We start from the raw sequence: 21,619 nt of genomic DNA, 5'->3' as shown, positions 1-21,619 counted from the left end.
ATTAACCTCTAGCTGATAAAAAGTTTTTTTAACCCTGCCCCCCCCCCAGTTTCAATTATCTTATGGTTATGAGGAGGCAGCCAATCGTGGAAGAGGACCTCAGCAATTAGCAACATGAACATCAAAAAGTTTTATTGCGGAGCGCGCGAGGCGCCGCCCCCGCCGCCCTGGGATTGGCGTGAGGAGCCTCTGACGACATATATTAACCCGAGCGGCCCTAAAGATGTAGCTGTACATGGAGATCTTGCTGGGAAAATCCGCTGGCTCCCCTCACGTCATCCAGCCCAGGAGAACCGCCGCTGCCACCCGGGAGCCTCCTCGGCCACTGCGCAGACCCCTCGGAGAGCCCGAGCCGCCGCCTGCGAGCTCCAAAGCGCATTCAGGGCCCCAGATCCTTGCCTCGAAAGGAGAGGATCTGAGAAAATGGATGCACTGAGACCTCTCTGAAAAGCCCCCGAGAGACCCCGAGAGGAGCGAGGACACGTTACTCTCAGCTAAAATCACATTCAAGGACCAAAACAACAACAACAATCAAAATTTCATTAAAACAATAAGCGCCCAAGAACCCAGATCGGGCTGGTGGGGGAGGGGAAGAGGCGGGAAGGGGAGGGTCGCACGGAGGTAGCTGTGCAGAGAGCAGTCGACCCCGCCGCGTCCCCGCAGAGTCGGGCCCGCCGCTCCAGCCGCGGCTCAGACTCGCCCCTGGATTCCGGGTTAGCTTCGGGGCCAGGACTGCGGCCCGGGCGTGGAGTCCGGCGACTCCACGAAGCAGCCTCGCGGGAGCCCCGGCACCTTTGCATGAGCACTAGAGGATTCAGCCTCCGCGCCGCAGCCGGGGAAGCAGGAGCCGCAGCGCGGGCCGTGGAGCAAGGCGGGAGCCAGCGGCGGCGGCGGCAACCAGGGGCGCACGGTGCCGGGACCAGCTCGCTGCGCCCCATGGGGAGCCGGCGGCCGCAGCGCTGCTGAGGCGGGCCCGGCTGGCCAGGCGGGGGGACGGGGCCCGGGCTGCAGCAGCCCCCTCTGCGGCTGCCGGGCGGGCCCGGGCGCCCGGGGGCTGGGGGGTGGGGGGTGGGGGAGGCCGCCGAGCTCCGAAACAGGGGCCCGGGCCGAGGGCGCGGCGGGGCTGCGCGCACGCTGGGGCGCGTGGAGGGGCACGGAGGGCGAAATGAGTCTGGTAGGGGGCTTTCCCCACCACTCGGTGGTGCACCATGAGGGCTATCCGTTCGCCGCCGCCGCCGCTGCCGCTGCCGCCGCAGCCGCCAGCCGCTGCAGCCACGAGGAGAACCCCTACTTCCATGGCTGGCTCATCGGCCACCCCGAGATGTCGCCCCCCGACTACAGCATGGCCCTGTCCTACAGCCCGGAGTATGCCAGCGGCGCTGCCGGTCTGGACCACTCCCATTACGGGGGGGTGCCGCCGGGCGCCGGGCCCCCGGGCCTGGGGGGGCCGCGCCCGGTGAAGCGCCGGGGCACCGCCAACCGCAAGGAGCGGCGCAGGACTCAGAGCATCAACAGCGCCTTCGCCGAACTGCGCGAGTGCATCCCCAACGTGCCCGCCGACACCAAACTCTCCAAGATCAAGACCCTGCGCCTGGCCACCAGCTACATCGCCTACCTCATGGACCTGCTGGCCAAGGACGACCAGAACGGAGAGGCGGAGGCCTTCAAGGCAGAGATCAAGAAGACAGACGTGAAAGAGGAGAAGAGGAAGAAGGAGCTGGTCAGTACCAAGGGGCAGCGGGTGGTGGGACTGCGGGCTTCAGGGCACGAGGACTCCGGCCTCTTCCAGTTGGGCTGAAAAATGGCATCTCGTGTTCTTTGGCTGAGTCCCGCGCCAAGGTTGTTTGCACCAGGTTGCGGTAGGGATAGTTTCCTGCATAAGCAGAGAGATGGGGGAGGTGACAGCAGGAGGAGAAGGTTAAGAGGGACGCTGGTGATCTTCCCTCCGGGTTATCTCTGTTCCCCAGGCACTTAGGACGGGTCTCGCAAACTCTCTGTAGCACTGGCCCGACCCCTCATCCTGTATCTGTTAGAGCCGCCTTTTGGCCTCCAATCCCATTTTGCTTTCACATATTTCTAAAATAACTCGCCCAGAAACTCTCGGCTCCGATTATTTCACTATAGATCCCATCCGCCTCTCCGCCAGAACGAGGCTGCCACTGACTCTGAGCCCTAAGAGAGTTTTGTGGTGGTTCTGATTACTATGTCCGGAAGATGTAAAGATAAACATAAAATAAGTACTTTTAACTTCGAAATAGTAGTTCCAGTTTCTCTTTGGCTATGGCGTTAAAATGTAATTTCCCAAATGAGGGTACTCCATGGGTATTTCTACTTTTATTTGAATGAGCCTGTACATTTTAAGACAAAAAATAAATATTACCATGGTCATTGTTATTAACAATTACACGAAATTCAACAGCCTTTTAAAGTTTTCTCAGTTTCCTACCAAGTGCCCACAGGGCGGTGTTCAGGACAGAGCTATTGCCACGAAGGGCCTAGAAAATAACTCCATTTGTCAAGTCTTTCTTCTTTGGGGCCCGCAACCCTTTGGTTGCTTCATAATCGAGTGACCTCCCGAATATCCAGAGGTTTCAGAGGCGGCGGAGGAGACGCAATGCTGAGCCTGAGGCTGAGAGCCGCTGGCTGAGAGGCCCAGGCCGGAGCAGAGGGGCCTTCGCCCCTTTTTTCCTAGCGTGTGGATCTGGGTTTGCTATTGAAAACACAGAAACCAGACTTAGCGCCGACCCCCTCTCCCGCCCTTACATCTGGAGTCAGAGAAAAGGCCCCCAGCTCCTCCATAAACGACTCGAAAACGGGCGGTTGTTTATAAACTTGCGGATCCGGTAGTTGAGCGTTGCAGCCTGGAGGCCTAGGCGGTAGCTAGGGCAGCGCAAACTTTCATAGTTTTTCTGCAAGGGCTGGGGCTTGGGACCATCCTCCTTCCTCTCCGTCTCTCCCCTGCTCGCTGTCTCCTCTGGTCCAGGAAGCACTGGGGTGGCGTGGGACGAGGTATCCTGTCTGAATTTCTCTTTCCATTTTTCTCGCCCTCGCCTCCCCTCTGCCCAGAACGAAATCTTGAAAAGCACAGTGAGCAGCAACGACAAGAAAACCAAAGGGCGGACGGGCTGGCCGCAGCACGTCTGGGCCCTGGAGCTCAAGCAGTGAGGAGGAGGCGGAGGAGAGCGCGAGCGAGCCGGGGCCAAGGCGCCAGATGCAGACCCAGGACTCCGGGCAAGCCCTCCTCGCTCAGCTCTCAGGACTCCCTGCATTTGGAATCATCCTGTTTATTTATGTGCAATTTCCTTCCCCTCTCTTTGACCCCCTTTGAGGCACCGCTCCCCACCTCCCCCTCCAAAAAAATGGATATTTGAAGAAAAGCATTCCATATTTTAATATGAAGAGGACACTCCTGCGTGGTAAGGGATCCCGTCCGTCGTCTCGTAGCTTCTCTGTGTGAATGTTCCCTCTTGGCTGTGTAGACACCAGCGTTGCCCCCTTCCCACTTCCCCGACCCTTTCCAGATAAAGACAGCGGACACTAGTGCCTTTGTGAAGTGTATCTTTAATACTTGGCCTTTGGATATAAATATTCCTGGGGATTATAAAGTTTTATTTCAAAGCAGAAAACAGGGCCGCTAACATTTCTGTTGGGGCCGGTATCTAGTGCTGTCCTTTCATCTGTGGTCCTTCCCTGTTCGAAGATGTTTCCAACAGCTACTTGTTTTGTGCACTTCCGTCCTCTAAAACTAAATGGAATTTAATTAATATGGAAGGTGTAAGCATTGTAAGTATTCAATAAACCACTGTGTTTTTTTTTTTTTACAAAACCCTAATCTTTTAATGGTTGATACCTCAAAAAGTTTTGAAAACAAAGCTGTTATACTTGTTTTCATAATATTTAAAATATTCAGAAGTAAACTAAATTATCATGATTGCCTCTAATTTTGTTTTAAAGAGTCAGTGGTTTTGACCAATCAACATGACCTGCGGTCCACACAGGGCAAGGAGATGATCTTAAAGAGAAGCGTCCTTGGTGAAAATGTTGCAAAAGAGGCCTGGGCGCTACCGAGTCTTTCTCCTTCCCTTTTCCCCCAGTTCCGAAGAGGAGAATGCCCAGTGGTCTTTGGAAGGAGGGTCTAGGCTGGAGAACCGCCTGCACCTCGGCAGAAGGTGGAAAGGTGTCCTTGTTTTCCTGAGATCAACCAGATGCCCTTGGGTGGGGGCTTTGGGTTTTGTTTGGGGAGCTCGTTTTTTGGTGGAGAAGATGTGAGGAGGATCCCAGGCGTTATTACAGCCGCAGGAACTAGTCTGGGGTGCTTAATTCAAAATACAGGGCTTTCATCCAAGAAAGAAAAAAAAAAAAGGAAAGAAGAAAAAGAGAGGAGGAGATTTTGCTTGTAATCTAGATAGGGGGTTGTCATCCGAGCAGGCTGGGGTGGAGGAGGCAGCTTTCGAAAAAGGTCCATGATTAGGTAACAAGGAATTTTACGTCAAGTAAGAAATCGCGAACAAGACCACGGATTTAAGGGGTGGCGAGGGGTGGGTTAGATTTACAAGGAGTTACGGGGAACTCAATATTAACTGCGGTGTCTGAAGTCGTCCCGGCCCGCAGCCCAGCGGCACAAGCGACGCCCTCGGCTACCAGCCGCCAGGGACTTCTCCCGTTTGGGGGTTTTGGTCTCAGCTAGTCCCCGCACATCCCGGAAGAAAGCTCCTGAGGCCTCCTTGCCTCTTTTGCCTGAGGGTTTGCTTAGAGCCTGAATATCTGCTCTGAAAACCAGAGGAACTGCAGTGCCTGACTGTGCAGGCTGGAAGCAGGGGGAGGAGGCTGGGAGGGATGGGGGTGGGGGAGAAAGGTGAAACGTATTAAAAAGCGGTTTGTTTCATGAAACTCCACGTATATAAATCTGGAGTTGGAGAGGCTTGCCGGAGGGTTTCCATCTTGGAACCCATCGTCGGGGTGATGTTCGCACCTCGGCTGCTGGCACAGATCATCCTACGATATCCCAAGGGTGCGCACGCCTCGCCGGTGCCCGCTCTGACCCAGCCGCCTGCAGCTGCGGGATCAGGCCGGGCGTGGGCGAATTCGCAAGTGACGGGGGAGAGACCAGCTAACGGCTCTGCGGACTTCTGCCGGCGGCTGACAACGCGAGGGCGAGGGGTTAGAACAACTCGGCCAAAGCGATCTGAACTTTCTCCCCTCGGGTCAGCCGGCTCTGGGCCCAAGGCTGTGTTTACCGACACTTGCCTTTGTTTATAGCACTGGGGGGTGGGGGGTGGCGCGCCCTGATTTTCTGTTGTTTTCCCAATCCTTGTCTGTTTGACCGAGTGGCTCTCCCTTCTATCTCTCCTGCCTCCAGCTGCCTTCTGCATCTTTATTTTTGTGCACTCAGGAGAAAGACTTCAGGTCCTAGAGGTGAAGGAAGGAGTCTACGGAAGTGTTGGAGTAAATGGTGGTGGAGGAGATGAGGTTTTAAAAACAGGAACCAAAGAACCAGAGGCGAGTTATTTTCACCATGCACATAGGCCTGTGCTGCCTCGGGTAGCTGGTCTTAGCCACCTGGGCCTTAACGTTAGCATGTTTGCTGGTTTAACACTTTTTCTGGTTTATTAAACACCAACAGAAGGAAACTAAAAAACCCTGGCGCACCATCGCTAGAAGTAGCTTGCTAATATACATGCTTTTAAACTCCGCGCTCCTAAAACCCACCCTCTTTGTCTGGCCGGGGCCAGGCGCTGCCTGCCTCCTCACCCTCCTGCTCTTCCTCGGGGCCAGCAGCACCAGGCCCAGACACCCCACCCGCCTTGCCATTTCAACCCACCGGACCCCAAGCGGCCAGACACCCAGCAGATCTGACTCCCCCACCCCAGCAGAGTGCCCAGCTGCCCCCACACCCCAGGCGGCCAGTGCCCTAACAGGATGCACACCCCAACTGGCCAGACACTTCAACCGGCAGAACACCCCAGATTATCTGTCGCCCTAGCCGCCCAGATATCCCAACCACCCAACTGCTCTCAGCCACCCAACATCCCTGCCCCATGCTGCCAAGTCTGGAGGAAGTGAGCGCTGTGCTGGGCAGGCATTTCTTACAGGGCTTCCATGTTTTTCTCTTTTACACACTTCTTTCTCTTTTAACTCCCCTCTTCTTTGCTTAAAAAAAAATTTTTTCCAAGTTTCTGCTTTCGAGATCGGCTAAAAGGTCTGTTTTAATTGCTCGGATAATGTGGTTGCTGCCATTTTGTTAAGAGCAATCACTCCTGCAGCGAAATCACAAGCGTTCTAGACAGGCCGGAGCCGACAAAAATGTAGGATTTGACGTTAAAAGCTAAATGGGAAGCTGGGGCAGCGGAAGGTAAATTGATGGTAGATCTGGCTGTCAGGGCTCGGCCCCAGACCGCCTCGCAGGCCGAGCTCCTGATAACCCCGGAGCACCGGCGGGGCAAGGGCTAGCCCATTGTAGTTGAGTGTGTGTGTGTGTGTGTGTTTCTGCAAACCCATTCTCTGCTTGGGAAGGAATTTGGGAAACAGTAGAGTCGGCGGCGCTGTGCTCCCAATCACAATTTTCCAGGATTCTGCCCCCGCCCAGGGGCATTAAGGGCTTTTTCAGGTCGAGCCACGAAGATCACTTGAGATCCTGCTTGCCTTTTGAATACCCGGACCACTCTCACGGAGGGGGATTCGGTGGGAAGCTGCAGCCTTCGGATGGATTAGCCAGTATGCCAGGGTGGCATCTAGGAAGGGTGGGCCTCGGGGCTTGGCTGCCCTCCTCAGGTATGGGAGGACCAGGTGGCCTGGTTGCAGCAGTGGCGCCAGGGAGAGCATCGTCCCGGCCCCTTGGGAAGCAAGTGTGCATAGTAGGAGGTGGAGGGTGGCTCCATTCCCTCCGCTCACCGACACTGCTGGCCGCTGCCACCTGGCTGGCGAGGATGGCGGAACTAGTCTCCCACCCGGGTTGTGAAGGGGCTAGAGAGCGAGAGTGGGACGCACACGGAATTCGCAGGAAGGGGTGCGACGATGAGGAGCGCAAAAGCAAAGCCACAGGGAGCGGAAAGAGACCTGGGAGCTACTTCCCAGACTACAGCGTTGCAGAGAGAACATGGGCCAGTTGTAAGGACCCGGGGTGTGTGTGCAGGGGACAGTAAACGTGGCAACGCATGCCAGGAAAGCCGGGCCTGCGTTTGCACTACCGGGACTACAAAGCGCGGGAAACCGCTTAGTTATTCCTGAAGCTTTAACGAAACGCTCTGCGCGCGGCTCCTGGTTTTCTCCCATCACGGCCGCCTTGAGCTCTCCCTGCCTGTGAGTCCCACCCACGCGCCTGGATTTGGCGAAGAACTGTCTGGTGGGTGTCAAGCATAGATGGTCTGGCGTGGGCCGGGTGCAGTGCTGATCCTGGGCGCTGCGCACTGCCTGTCTTTTCTGGACTTGTTGACCTGAGGGAACCCGTTCCCTCCGAAAGGTCCGGCTCCTACGGTCAAGATCTTGGCGCGAGGAGGGCGCGCTAACAGGTCTCCCGGACGCACAGGAATCCTGGCTGGTGATAGGCCGCGGGTCCCTTGGAGAGAAAAACCCGGGAGCCACCGCCAGCCAGCCCAGGACCCAGGCTGGAAGCCCCAACAGCCCCCTCCCTGACAAAGCTTCTGCGTGCAATGAATTGCTGCTGTAGGGATTCTGTTTACCAGGGATGGAGGTGGGGGGAGGGGTGGGGGAGGGGGGCAACACTTATTTTAACTGTTTAGAAAGAGGGGGAGGAGGACCACTCCGGGAGAGGAAGCCCATCCCTCGTTTCCGGGGGCCGGACTGCTCTGAGCGCGGCCTCGCCACCGGCCGGCGCGGTGCGTGCTTCCCGCACAGACACTGTGTGCCCAGGTCCAATTAACCTGTGGCTGCCAAGTGGCTTCGGCCTGTCGGGCTACGAGGTGAAAGCGCACTGGATGTCGTCTGACTTTACGTGCGCACAGAAGTCACAGAGTCCTGTCCCCCTGTTCTCTCCGCTCTCCCCTGCCGAAGTCAGTTCCCTTCGTGAAGCTCACCCTTACCTCTCCCCCAAACGCGACCCCCCTACACGCACGTTCCCTTCAAATTCTCCCGGCATTTGGGCCGCTTTGATGATCAGATGGTAGAGCCCTGATTACAAATTTATTCCCCGCCGCTCTGTCCGTCTTTATCTCCGCTATTAGGGACATCTGGGAGTGATTAGCGCCGCGCCCGCGCCCGGCCGCGCTTGCCTATCTCGCCGCGGCGGGGCCGGGGCCTCGCTGACGTCAGGGCAGACGGCTCGGAGCCATCCCGGCCGAGCTGGGTGTAATCGGCGGCCGCGCGGCCAAGTCCTCCCCAGCCCGCCGGCGGCTGGAACGCGCCGCCCGCCTGCGCACAGGGACTTTATAAATATGTATTTTTAGCCCAGGAGACTTTTTTGCTTTCCTTGTTTGCGGTCAGGAGGGGCCGGTTAACGTTTCTACTGCCCCCTCCCCACTCCATATTTTCCAACTCGTGCATTCCGCCTGGAAAAGCCTCCCGCGTCTGGGTCTGGTCGGCGGGCTCTCCTTTGCTAGCCCTGCGCGCCGGGACGCTGCTCTCCTACACCAACAGCTGCGGCCCCAGGCGGTGACAGTGCAAGTCCAGGACTGAGGTTGGGGCAGTGGGTGCGGGATATGTGGTTCTTAGAACCAGGCTGCTCCTAGGTCAGCTCTTAGTGCGACCCGTCCCTCACTGGCACCCGCTTGGCCCCAAAAGCCCTCGGGCCAAAATGGTGGGCGTTTCTGCCTAGCGGGGCGTCCCCCCAGAAGCTGATTACAGAATGCAATGTCTCTCCAGCTGCCGCCTTTGCACCTGCTATTAAACCCTGATGGATCTAGTGAGTCCAGGTGCTAGACCCTCTTCCGCCCCGCTTTCCCCCACATCCCCTCCCGCGGAAGTTGTCCGTGGCACAAACTCTGAGATCTCCTAAGGGCCAGCAGGACTGGAGGCAGCTTTGTCACCTACTATGTCCCAGTGTTCAGAACAGAGGCTACATATATTTGTGTAATTCCTGGGTAGGCAGACGGACGCCCCAGACCTCTGACCCTGGCGCCCTGCGGGCTGGCCTGGTCTCTCGTGAAGTAAGGAGTGCTGGGATGAATCTAACACCTGAACTTCCCACTACCCGGAGAACTTAATAAAATTACAAATTCAGCCCCTATTTCACCCCACTACCAGAAATTCTGATTCAGCAGGTCAGGGACTAGACTGCAGCCTGCAATTTTCAAAATCTCCCCAGAGGATTCCGGAACCACTGCCTGAGGCCACACCCATCCACCCAGTCCCCCAACCCAGGCGCTCGCTCCGAGCCCAGTGGGAAATACTAGATGGTGCAAATAGGGGTAGCTTTATGATGGATGAGGGAGGAGTGGGAAGAGGCCTGCATTATTTAAAGTCTGTAGTGGAAGAGAATTCGCCATATCATGGATCAGCCCTAGGCCTCCATTTAATTGGGTAATCCAAGGATTCAAAGCAAACCCCAAAGATGCTGTTTGTTTCTGCTAGGGCTACAAAGGGCAAGTGGAGTGTTCAGTCGGAGGCTACAGCGAATTTAACTAGAGGGAAAAGAAGAAAGAAGACGGCCGTACTTTGAGTGGAGTGATAAGAAGATCTATTTTGGAAACCGAGAGTATCAAAAATAAAGAGAATACAGTTGAGAAAAAAACCTGAAAGTTCACTTCACCTCAATTCTTTGATGCAGCCCTATACCCCAAACTCCAACGTGTCTTTATGTAATCTAGAATGAAAAAGAAACATTTCTTTCTAAGTCAGAGAAATGTCACATTGAGAGCTTGGCCCCCTTCCCCCAACAAAGAGGGAAGGAAACATTGTGATCTGAAGGTTGGGGCTAGGTATGGGGAATGAGGCTTTTAGACAATAGTGTCCTTAATGACTGGAGGACTCTGGCCTACTGTGCTTCTAGAGGACAGAAGAACTGGCAGTGTCTGCACAAAGGACAGTTTTCTAAAGTGCTGGTAAGTGAATTCTCCATGATCTGCGTTAGTGATGGAGTCTACTCAGACAAATAACCAGTTTTCTGAATCATTCAGACCAATCGAGAACAAACAACAAAAGTCCACATCACTTGTGTCTATAATGCTTTTCCTGCTCAGAGTATAGAATGAACTTTTACTTGAATTAAATGGGATAAATCAAAACTCACCACAGGCCCAGACAATCCCAGACGGAGACAGGCTTGCAGGCAGCTAAACCACTTATGTAAAGCATCAGAAGGTTCTCATCAATCCCCTTCCCCAACTAACGTACCAGTTGTTTTCTCAAATAGTACTTTAATGCACAACCAGTCTTGAGCAACCAGACCCAACCAAAGGATGCTTCCAAATGAGCAGATGGAGTGTTGGAAAATATCATTTGGTTGTAGCACCAAATCATCTTTCAATCCATTGGTGACCAAGAACTAAAGAGTCAGGGAGACCTGCAGATTCTTGTGCAGAAATAGGTCCTGTGGTGCTCCACCAGCTGAGATGATTTAGAATAAACGGTGCACTTACTCAGGGGCAGAGGGAGTTTTCAACCTTCACTAAGCACATTGCTTAGAGAAGAGGCAAAAAAAAAAAAAAAAAAGAAGAAGAAGAAGAAGAAGAAGAAGAAGAAGAAGGAAGGAGGAGGAGGAAAAGAAAAGAAAAAAAGATACTAACCTAAATTAAGATGGCAGTAAATCCCTCCTTTGGAAGACATGGAAGCCAATGTCCACTGACGCCAGTGTATGGTTGCCTTTATAATAGGTTGTTATTGTGTTGCCTTGATCTGACATTTTTGTCTTTAGGATAAGACAGAAACACAGGAAAAGAAGAATGTGTTGCTTTTGTTTTTAAAGAAGACAACCTGAAAACACAACCTAAGTTTGTAACTAGTACTTGGTGAGGAAGGAAAGAGGGTGCGGTTTCAATGGGGGAAAGTGGCTGCCAGGGGCCCTGACCATCGCCTTCGCTTTGCAAATCTGGTTTTCATATTCTTGGTCAGTAATCACCCAAAGCCATAACTGTCTCTGAAATTATTCATTAAAGTCATTTTCAGGGATTCTCACAGGATGACTCTTTTACGTTTATGATCTTCTGAGAGCAATGACATCAGCCTCTGTCTCTTTTCCGCTTTTAATTAATGTACTGGGAGAGGGGCCGGGGCTGCGTACGGAGGGGGCGGGCCGGGTGCAGTGCGCCGGCAGTTCAGCTCCCGGCGCGGTCAGCTGAGCTCGGGCGCGCAGACATCCTTTGATTAAGGAGGGTATTTCGGGGAGTGCAGGCTGTGCAGAAGATCACGGCTGTGCCCTGTGGTGCTGTCAGCAGTGACAGATCGCAGATGGGGCCGCTACTGTATGGCAGATTGAGTTTCTCAGCAGAAAACTCACCCTCCCTCCTAAACGTCTTCAAAAACCTTCTCCAGATACTCCTGGTCTCTTCGTGTGAAACTGAAAAAGCCCAACCCCAATGTTGGTTTTGAGTGCTTGTGTGTATGTTAGTTTTTTTTTTTTTTTTTTTTCCTTCCTCTTTTTTTTTCCCCCCTCTGCACTTCCTCCTCCTCTGAGCATCTTCGACCCGCAGGGCTACCCAGCAGCTAATAGCGTAGATGTGGCTGACTTGGGGACTCCTGTGCGCCGGGCTCACAGCGCCACGCCGACGCCGCCTCACGGAGGGGCCCCGAAGGCAATCCGGTGGGTAGAGGCGCTGCGTAGGGGACGCGTGGGTAGCTCCAGAAACCCCAGGAAGCCGGGGCAGAAGGCAGGGGCCAAACACTTCTGTGCAGAGACCGGGAGAAGCTGGGGGTGAAGGATGGACACAGAGGTGGAAGGTGAGTTACCCTGTGGGGCTCCCTGCCAGGCTCCTGCCAGCTGCCCTTCTGTCTTCGGCGGCTCTTCGTCCCGCCAGCCTGGAAGGGCAGTGCGGAGCCCAGGAAGGGGTGTGGGGGGGGTGCTAACTGCTGGGTTTGGGAAACGGTGTGACGGTGGATCCCAGGAGCCGTCAGGGGCTAGGCAGGGTCCAGAATGGGGATAAGGAGGACTGTGGAAGCCCCGGAGGCCCAAGCCTGGAGGCTGGAACTGGGACCTCTCCACGGTGAGTGGGGACGCATGGAGACCCAGGTTTCTATGTATGAAAAATGTCTGGGTCCTGAGTTTTGCATTCTTGGACACACTTTGTGTTGGAAACTGTTGCGGAAACGTTTGTACTCATTTTAAACTTTTATTTTAAAATCATAAATAAATGCCCCAGGACCCCTGCCTCCCCTGAGGCAACGGAGATGACTTTCCTCAGTTTGTCTCTCGCCCTAGGGTGCCAAGACCCGCTCCTGCGAGCAGCACTGGCCGGGAGGGAGGGCTGAGAGGCGAAAGGGAAGGTGCGTCGCACTCGGATTCGAATTTAGGGCGGATTTCTAGGCCCCACCCATTCTTGCCCCCACGGTTCTCCTAACTATGGAACGTGGCCTGTTCCCGTGGTCACAAAACGAGAAACCAGAAGAAGAACCGAGCTAGAGAGAGCAAGTTTTATTTTGTGTTAACTTAAACAGGGTTTTTTTCTTTTTTCCTTCAAAATACTAGTGCAGCCTCTTCCACCCTACTCGCACACCCCCTCCGGGTGAAGGCAGCTTGGAGAGCCTCTGTTCGGCTTACAAAGGAGCCTCTAGGGAACAGAGAGGAGCTAAAAATACCGCAGTCACTATGCCCCAGGTCCAGGAGGAGCTAGTCACATCCCCTCCGCCCCGGCCCTGCCCTGGAGGGGGCCTTCGCCTCTTCTACCCCGACGGGCAGCCGCGCTAGGCTGGGGCCCACACTGCAGCCACCTCGCTAATTTTGCCTTCTCTTTGCGCCCTGACCTGGGTCTCCTGGGGCCATACCGGTTACTCTTAGTAAGGATTTCTAGACCAATCTCTGGCAAAATCAGGTGCCACACTTTTGGTACTTTCCAATATGACCTCTCCCGCAGAATCAGTTTCTAAAAAGAAAAGAGGTGAGACCACTAGGCCCTATTTTATATGAACAACAATCGGGTCACGCAAGTATTCTTCTCCAGTTTGTGTAATGAGCTGTATGGATGTATGCAGATGATTGCAGCCCTGGGACACAGTCTGATTTGCGGGGAACTGGTGAACCCCTTATTACAGCTCTCTCGGAAAAAAAATCTAGCAGTTTCCACCACAATTTCTCCCTTGGTTATCGGGTAAAATCGCAAAACTCTACATAAAAGCAAAACACACAAAGAATTTCAAAACTCCCGCTCGCCCCTTCTAGAAGGCAGCTTTTATTTTCGCTGCCCATGCTGGATGAAAGTGGTTTATTTTGACTTTTTTTCTTGTACCCACATGCCTTGTAAAAGGTTCCTGTGCAAGGGCCCGGCCCCCCTCTGGTGACCGCAGGGCCTTGCTTCCAGACTGCAGTCCCCGCCACTTGGTTTTTAAGTCCTCGGCTGGAGCCGAGGTGTAATTGTGACCCCGCCCGAGCCGCGAGCCTCCCGGGAGGATGGTTGGCCCGGCCTGCGCTGGGGCCGGGACCTCCCAAGTGGCGGCCTGGGCGCCCGGAGCCGCGTGGTCCTCTCCTTGCCCGCCTCCTCCCCCCTCCCTCCCCTGCACACTGCGCTCGGGGTCTGCTCCTTTCTCCAGCTTGCCAGCGCTCCGGCGCGCAGCAGCTTCCTCTCCACCTTTCTGCTTTCCTCTTGCCTTTTTCCTAGCGTGCACCTTATTACCGCGCCCTCCGTCGCCTTCACGTGGACATCCCAGGCCAGGAGAAGCAAAGTGGGGCATTGTCGGAAACTGGGGGGAAGCACGGGCAGCCTCGGGCCCCCTCGGCGCCGCGGCGGAGTCGGAACCCGGCGCTTCTGCGTAACGTCAGCGCGCGGGGTAATTTACCTTCCCCGGGCGTCTGTCAATATGACTAATTTCTACTGGGGTCAAAAAGCCTTTCTCTGGCAGTCCATCTTGGAGCGCTCTCTTACGCGGTAGACGGGGTTGGTTGTTTTGTTTCCAGCCCTAGAAATAAATACTCTTGGGGCGTCCCTGCCTGGCCCGCCTGAGAGGAGCATAGGAATATACACGGTGTCAATTAAAGGCAATTTTCCTTGAACTACGAACTGTGATTGGGCGTAAACGACAGCGACCTGCTTGACTTTTAATACACATTACCTACCTCGTCCTAGATACTAATGCTTTCTTTAGAAACAGAAAATCAAAAAAGAGGAAAATAATTATTGCTCCAGTTCTTCTCTGTCGCGTGCAGGTACCTACTGCAACATTTCCTCCGCATTTCACAGTGTGATTTAAACACAGAGTATGCGCGCGCGTCTCTTGCTACTCTGGCCTAGACAGACAGTATGTATTCATATACTCACAGACATATATTCATCTAGGTCGTGTTTTACGATAATTTAAAAACTCTTACCAAATTCTCAGTGTCAATCAGTGCTAAACATTCCCCGGGGTTCCACGGATGTGTAACCGGGACTCACTTTGAGAAATGCGCAGAAAGAAGTCAACGTGGCTAGCTGAGACAGAAAGATTCTCTGTTTGCAAAGGACTCTCCTGTCTGAAAGAGACGAAGAGCATTCACATCTGAGGGCACTCATTTGGGCCCCTTGGGTGTCGGAGGTGATAAACCTCTCCAATCTGGGAATTTCCAGCAAGAAGTGAAAGTTGCCAAATAAACCCATTTCCCTTCCATAGGGCTCAGGTACAGAGGCCCCAACTAATATACTTCTCTGAGTTAAATCTTCAACAAACTTTCCTGAAAAATCACGTCTCTCCTCGGCTCCCCCCCCCCCGCCCCCGCCCTCGCCTCTTGGGGCCTTTAGGGAAGTATACTCCCGGACGCGGGGCAGCTAGGAGGTTCAGTGGAACCCACTGGAAACCTAAGAACTAAGATAGCAAAGCAGAAGCGGTAGGAAGCCCGCATAGGGCGGCTGAACTCGCGGTCCCTGGCCTCTGCCCGCGCGGGTGGGTGGCACGTACCGCCGCGCCAGGACCCACCTCCCCCGCCAGCCGAACCGGCATACCTGAGCCACCATACCCGCCATGCGCAGACACACTCGCGCACACACACACACACACACACACACGCCTCCTTCCTTCTCTCATCTGTTGGTGCATTTATGACCTAATGAAAGTATATCCTTTAGGGAAAAGTCTGTCTATAAAACTGGAAATATGAAGAACCCGTTTGGATATTCCCACTCCAGGCCAGGCCCTATCTTGAAGTTTTTTAGCACGAACACCTTGACTCCTTCTGTTGCTTCCATAATCACCCTGTTATTTTTTACTAAATGAGGAGAATTGGTTCTAAGTGACCTCGGCTCATTTCCTGTGGAAGGAGAAAAGTCTCCAGCCTGAAGACATATCTTTATTTGGGGGAAGGCATTCTTTATGGGGGGGAAAATAATTTTACTTTCTATCCCTTGTTATCTTTGAGAAACCCTGGCAACATATGTTCCAAGTTCTGCAAACAGCTGGGGAAAGCAAGGGCTTTTTCAACTCCCAGCTCTTCCCGCCCCACCATTTTCCCCGTGTGCCTCCTTTCTGGGTCTCACAACCGTTGCCCCATTCTTACTCCTGGTCACTCTGAAACCACTCCCAGTTTCCAACCTAAATGAATACTCCTTGGAAATCCTATGGTTTAACCACCTGCTTTTGTGGGAAAAGACAATCTGACTTTGTGTTTCAGTGAGTATCTAATTATTAACACAAATTGAGGGAGCAGAGATTATTTCCCATGTGGGTTTCTATATTACCTCATCTTTCAATAATATAGTTTTTAAAAGTCCCTTTCATTTTGCAATTTGATCTTCGCTTTAAGAGTGGCTTAAGTTGTTTACTAGCTGGGACTGTGCAACAGGAAAGGCTTCAGGATACATAAACATTAGAGTGAGCTGAAGAGCAGTGTCTTTTGCTAGGGTGAATTTGTTTATTTGCATATTTCTTGAAGAGCACAGCAGTTCTAACTTAAAAACCTTTTTGACAACCCAGGGCCATTTAAGCATCTGTGCAGAGTGGGTCGACTGTTGAACTTCCTGCTTAGTTTGTCCCTTTTATTCTGAGTTTACATCACTAAGGGGGTTTTTACTCTCCGGTTTTTGATTTAGCTTTAAAATATTAAGTTTCTAGAGTAGAATTTGCCTAACAAGAACTTTTACACCTAGTTAAAGCCTTGGGAAAGGGACGAAATGTTCTGCCCACCCTGAGAAGTGTAAGAGAATGTATGTGGAGAGGGTGCTTTGAGAGGCAGCCATTTCTAGGGAAGGGTCTTGTCCTCCTTGTTAACAAAAATTGTCCATTTTCAAACATCTATTAGAAAATGTCAATCCTTCTTTTCAGTTGTATTCTAGTTTCGACTTTCCATTTGGGGCCGAGGGCTCAGCCTGTCCTGCAAGTCTGTGTTCCCAGGGACATAAGTGGGGGAGCAAATGTTTTAAGCCGGGAAGTCTTCCCATTTGGGAAGATGAGGGAGGAGAGGAGCAGTGTACACTTTGCCTCACCTAAAGTTTTGTACTTTTGTGAAAAAAAAAAATATTTTCTAGTCAGATTTCCAACTTATAACCTACGGTGCAAAACAGAAAATTTATTACATGTTTTTCAATCCCATATTTTCAGTACATAACATCTGGATCCTTGTCCTCAACATGTGATATTATGTTTGAGTATATTTAGCATCTACAATTTCTCATATATACTCTAATCAGATTAATTTCTCATAAGCAGGTAGTATATTCTCATGGTTTAAAAATATACAAAAGGTAAATGTGAAAACTCTCCAGTTGCTTCACCCACTATTATTAATGTCTTGTGCATCCTCTCAGAGCTTACTAATGCTTGGAAGAGCAAAGGGGATTATAATCTCTATGGTTCTAGAATGATGCAGGTTACTCCAGGTGTATATGTTCTGCTGCAGAGTGCCCAGGGGAGAGGGAAGATCCCTGGAAGTTTTGAAGAGACTCGCACCAAATACAATCTGGTCAGAGTGTGAGAGGCCATCTGACTGTAATTTAAAATATATGGGAAAGAGAAGACAGGGACACATGCAGAACACACCATCCCTAAGGCTCTACATTGGATTGTCTTTTCTCAGAGACTGGGGCCAAAGAATTAGAAATAAGGGAAGAAGAAAAGTAAGTGAAGCAAGTTGAAAGAGTGAGGTTCTCAAATCCTATCTAGAATTGTGGGAATGTGGCTCCTCATTGTTTGTGTGCCTCCTCCTTTCAACTCAAATGGGAAGGACTGAACTGTTATCCATTAAATAAGTAATGAAAAAATATTTTCTTACTGTAAGAGAGGTTTGCTATGTTCTAGTCTGTAGATAATTTGTACGGGTTATAAATGGAGGGGGGAGGGATTGGGAAATACATATTTTTTATAAAGCAACTGAGATAAATTCTGCAGTGTAATAAGTATGTGTATACTTGCTAGACCTCAGGCATTTTGTCATTTATAATTTGGCAAGAGATGAAGATAAAGCCACCTTCATTTACATCAGTGTGGCCCTTGGAGACACTGTGGAGTCTTGCTCGTCAAGTCTAACCTAGACAGCGACTGACCCTGACTATCCTCCATCTAAGAGTTAGATATAGGTGGAGAAGAGGACACACCTTGTGGGGAAAGTGCCATGCATAGGGTCCCTTGCCAGGAATGGGTGAAGGTCTGCTCTCTGAAATGTTCTGCAGCTTCTGGTACCTGGCCAGAATTGCAGTTAAGTTGGCTCAAGCTCAGGCTCCTCCTCACCACTCCTTCCCTTATCCTTGTAAATGGTGTTGGAAGGATTTTCAGCTTCTGGATGGACTACAGCCATTACTCTGTGTGTGTACGCCAGGGAGAGGGTTGCTAAGTATCCACATCTTCCACTAATACCAAAAATTTCTCTTCTTTCACTTTGGACTTCTCCCCAACCCTGTCTCATAATAATACTAGTTGCAGTAATAACAACAAAGGCTCGCTGCTGATTCTCCCTTAAACACATTTTTCTTGTCCCTTATAGGGACCCACTGCCAGGTTTTAGCCATAGTTACTGAAGTTAAGCCACTCTCCAAGGAGAGTTAGCTTTCAGATCACCTACTGTATTGGACTGATGTCCTGGTATGACCAAGGGCATCTGCTGGGTGAAAAGGACCCCAAACCCTCTGCCCCCTGCCCTGGAGCTGTTGTTCATCAGACTGAAAACCAAAGGCCAGCATAACTCTAATTAATGTGTGCATATGTTGGCCACCCTGTTGGCCAGTTTTATGGGGTTTTACTGTTAGTGTTTGAATTGACAGGGTCAGAGAGTCTGATGCTAGTGCTCTGAGTAAGGGCCCTAATGAATCATGTGACCATGAGTGGACTTGGAGGGTGGCTATGTTCAGGAGACCTACCCCAGGTGCTTTCCACCTTGAGAGTCTCTTTCTGTTCCCAGCAGGGAATGCTGGTCTGATAGGAACTACCCAGAGAGGGCACCCGGGTAAGTTTAAAATGTCCTTCTCATCTACATCTTGGTACAGAACATTACTGAAATATATAAACACACACATATGTATGCATGTATATAAATATTCCATTCATGAATACAGAAGAAAAATTGTGTCTTGAAAGTGTTGAATTTAAGAGTGGAAATGGGCCTTTTGAGTCCATCTGGTCTAACCACTTCCTTACAGATGAGAAAGCTCAGGTCTAAAGATGCTCTTGGTACCTGGCCTGCATGTACCACTAATTAGTGAAATTAGGGGTGGTGGGTTATTTCCAGGGATTTCTTGTTTAAGCAGGATAAAGGCATAAATAAAGGGGAAGTTGCAGCAGGACACGTTTTGAGGGGGAAAGAAAACAGTATAGAGGGCCAGGGAGAAAAGAAGTAGCCAGAGTAATGGCAGTCTGGGGTTGGTTAATTGAGCAGGCCTATTTCCACCATTTCCTGAAAGTCTTTACTCCACTCCGAAACAGCTATTAGAGGCTGCTGTTTTCACACTACAGATACTCTGTCTTGGTTATTATTTTTTCTAAGCCAGCTGGAGAGAATAGATTTCTCTCTTCTGGGGAGAGGGAATAGTGTTTCCAAAAGGGAAGCAGCTCTCATCAAAAATGCTTGTGGATCTGATGACAGCACGAACATGCGCTTTACTTAGAACCTGGAGATTGTGGGTTGGTGGAGGTGGGATGGGGAACGACTAGGGCCGCAGGGTGCCAGGGTGAACGAGTTGGGTACCCGGTTCTGGGAGGGTCCTGTCTCTGGGTTCAGAGATGCTAATAGCCTGGGCCAAGAGATTAGCGCAGATTCACAGGGAATGGCAGATGGAGGGAGGTTGGTAGATGACTGGAGTAGAGAAAGATAAGAAGAGATGAATGCAGAAGAGCGATTGCCTGGCTAGAGATGGAGCTCCTGGATCTCTGCAGGGTCATACAGTCCCTCTGCAGGGCAACCGGATTCGGGCAAGCAGATTCGATCCACTGTCCGGGCTGCCTAACTGTGCCTGTGTGTGTGTGTGCTGGGGAACCACCTAGTGGCTCTGAGTTTTGCACCAATTCACACACACGCTGGCGTGGGTCTCAGTGGGGTCGAGGCTGCCGGTAGCCTGGCCGGATACAGAGTGGCCTCGAAAGCGTCGGCTGTCTTTCCGTAGGCCTTAGAAACGGAACAGAACAAAAGTTAAAATCAACCAAGGAAACCAAACAACAGCTCCCACAAGCCAGGCTTCCATTGCTGGGGAGCAGTGTTCTGACCTCAGTACTCAGGTTCGAAATTCGAATAAATGGAGCCAGATCCTGGATTGCACCCCAGGGAGAGCGTTTTAATGTAAATGTAAAATATGCTTGTAATAATCACCTGTGGGCCCTGAAGCGTCATTAGAATCTCTGTTTAATTATAGGGCATGAGAGGAGCATTACCAGCTAATTAAATCCAATCCGATTTGTAATTCTCCTTCTGCTCCTGCCGACTTAAAAATGCAAAATTGCTTTTTCAATGTGCCCAACATGTGAATTTTTAAAACACCAGCGGACTAAAGTGAGAAGCAAGGGAAAAGAGGGCGGAGGAGACAGAAGGAAGAAAGGAAGGAGACGCAGCGCTGGGCCGCGTCAAGGGGCATCTGGCTGATCTCCTCGGCCGCCCTCGGCCTCCCCGCCTTCCGGCCCGCGCTGAGTTTGGTTATGAAGAAGCCGTTTCCTCTCCCTTCGGAGCGTTCCACTGCCTCTGTCCCTGCGGGATCTCCTTCCGCTCCCGGGCGTGTCCCGAGAAGGGCGCTGGCGCGGGGCGGGCGCGGAGCAGACCCTGCGCCGCGGGTTCCGGGCGCCAGGGCAGCCGCGTCCCGGGAGCCGGCTCCGGCGGACGGAAGGGAGCGGCGCGGGGAGGAAGTGAGCTCACTGGGGAGGAAGGCCCGGAGTGAGGGTCGGCAGAGGCGCGCGGAGCCCGGGGAGAGGCTGCGAGCCCAGGTCCCGCCGCGCCCTCCGAGGAGGACAGGGCCGCGCGGGCTTTTCGAAGGGCCGGGGCTGCTGGCACCAACTCCATCTGAATCTGCGCACTGTGTCCCTCGTGCTCCCGGGGAGGGAGCGCCAGGCTCGGCTCGCGAGGTTCAGGCCTCGAGGACAGAAGTTAGAGACTCAGGACGCGCTAGGGCTTTATCCCGCTGGACGCAGCCTCCGTGTCCCCAGGTTTCCCCTCCTCCCTCCCTGTGAGATTCTGCATCTGACCTTCCCGCACGCGCGCGCGCACACATCCCTCCGCTTTCTCCAGCGCGCCTTGCAAAAGCAGGTCCTAAAGCTTTCACTTACGATTAGAACGTAGAGTTAGTTGCATGAGAAAACCAGAGTGACCGAGGCCACCAATTCTTGAATACTCCTTAGTGCCTGTGAAGTAGAATAATATGCTGTGGGGTCTGTTCCCAAACCTGGTACCATCTGCACCATCCACAACCAGCTGCACCGTCACCTGGCTGCTCCGATGCAGTCTGGTTTGCGGAAATGGTCTTAAAAGAGGGAGGCTGGCTGTCTCCCCTGTGCACCAGGCCCTGCAAGCAGAAAACGTGGAAGTGCGGGAACAAGCGTTTCCGAACCAACCGAGCCGCCGAGCTAATGCGGGGGCACCTAGTCCAAGGGGAGGCATTCCCACTTCGGCTCCCCAGGCCGGGAGAGCACAGACGCAGGGTGGTCACTTGGCGGCCTTAGGCGCCTTCACGTCTGGAATGAGGCAGTCACGGCCAGGACCGGCCGGGGGCAGGGAGGAGGAGGAGTGGGGAAGTGAAATTGCCCCAGCACCGGGGAAGATCCGGCCGCAGGGCTTCCCTAGGCCCTTTTGGGGGGATCCTGCCTTGAACTGAGGAGAAGTCGCTTGGGAACCAGCCTAGCGGGCCGGCGAAGGGTGGGGACAGCCTGTGGTCTGGCTCCATCTGTGTCTGCCTATGGCTTGGGGGTCCCGCAAACTGGGGACTGCAGAGGCCTGGAAGGAGAAAAGTCCAGACTCCTCTATGTGTGTTGGCGGTAAAGGATTACCGTCAGCTTTGTCTGCAGGGCCAGCCTGGGCACATTGCTTGGATTCGTACGTTCTCCCCCACCTCCACCTCCTGAAGAAGCACCCACATACCCCAGTGGGTTGATAGGTTGCTTCATAAAATTAGTAAAATCTTGTTTTCAACCTGACTTTCGACAT

General features: G+C 52.6%; 1 protein-coding gene across 1 annotated transcript; it reads left to right on the top strand.

Annotated features, from left to right (window-relative positions):
- Nucleotides 1-1,096: 1,096 nt before the first annotated feature.
- On the top strand, nucleotides 1,097-3,805 carry HAND2 (heart and neural crest derivatives expressed 2). The gene is made up of 2 exons (XM_069493196.1): nucleotides 1,097-1,720; nucleotides 3,067-3,805. Exons 1-2 carry the CDS (start codon nucleotides 1,166-1,168, stop codon nucleotides 3,163-3,165), a joined length of 654 nt encoding a protein of 217 aa, XP_069349297.1. The 5' UTR covers nucleotides 1,097-1,165; the 3' UTR covers nucleotides 3,166-3,805.
- Nucleotides 3,806-21,619: the final 17,814 nt, after the last annotated feature.

Source organism: Eulemur rufifrons, chromosome 18 (genome assembly GCF_041146395.1).
Source record: "Eulemur rufifrons isolate Redbay chromosome 18, OSU_ERuf_1, whole genome shotgun sequence".
Taxonomy (NCBI): Eukaryota; Metazoa; Chordata; class Mammalia; order Primates; family Lemuridae; genus Eulemur; species Eulemur rufifrons.
This window is presented reverse-complemented; position numbering and strand designations above follow the sequence as displayed.

What these genes read in the sequence shown, in the direction of transcription:
- HAND2 (XM_069493196.1), top strand. Translation starts at nt 1,166, where the DNA reads ATGAGTCTGGTAGGGGGCTTTCCCCACCACTCGGTGGTGCACCATGAG. An exon ending in AGAAGAGGAAGAAGGAGCTG is followed by an intron (nt 1,721 to 3,066) that starts GTCAGTACCAAG and finishes CCCTCTGCCCAG; the next exon opens with AACGAAATCTTGAAAAGCAC.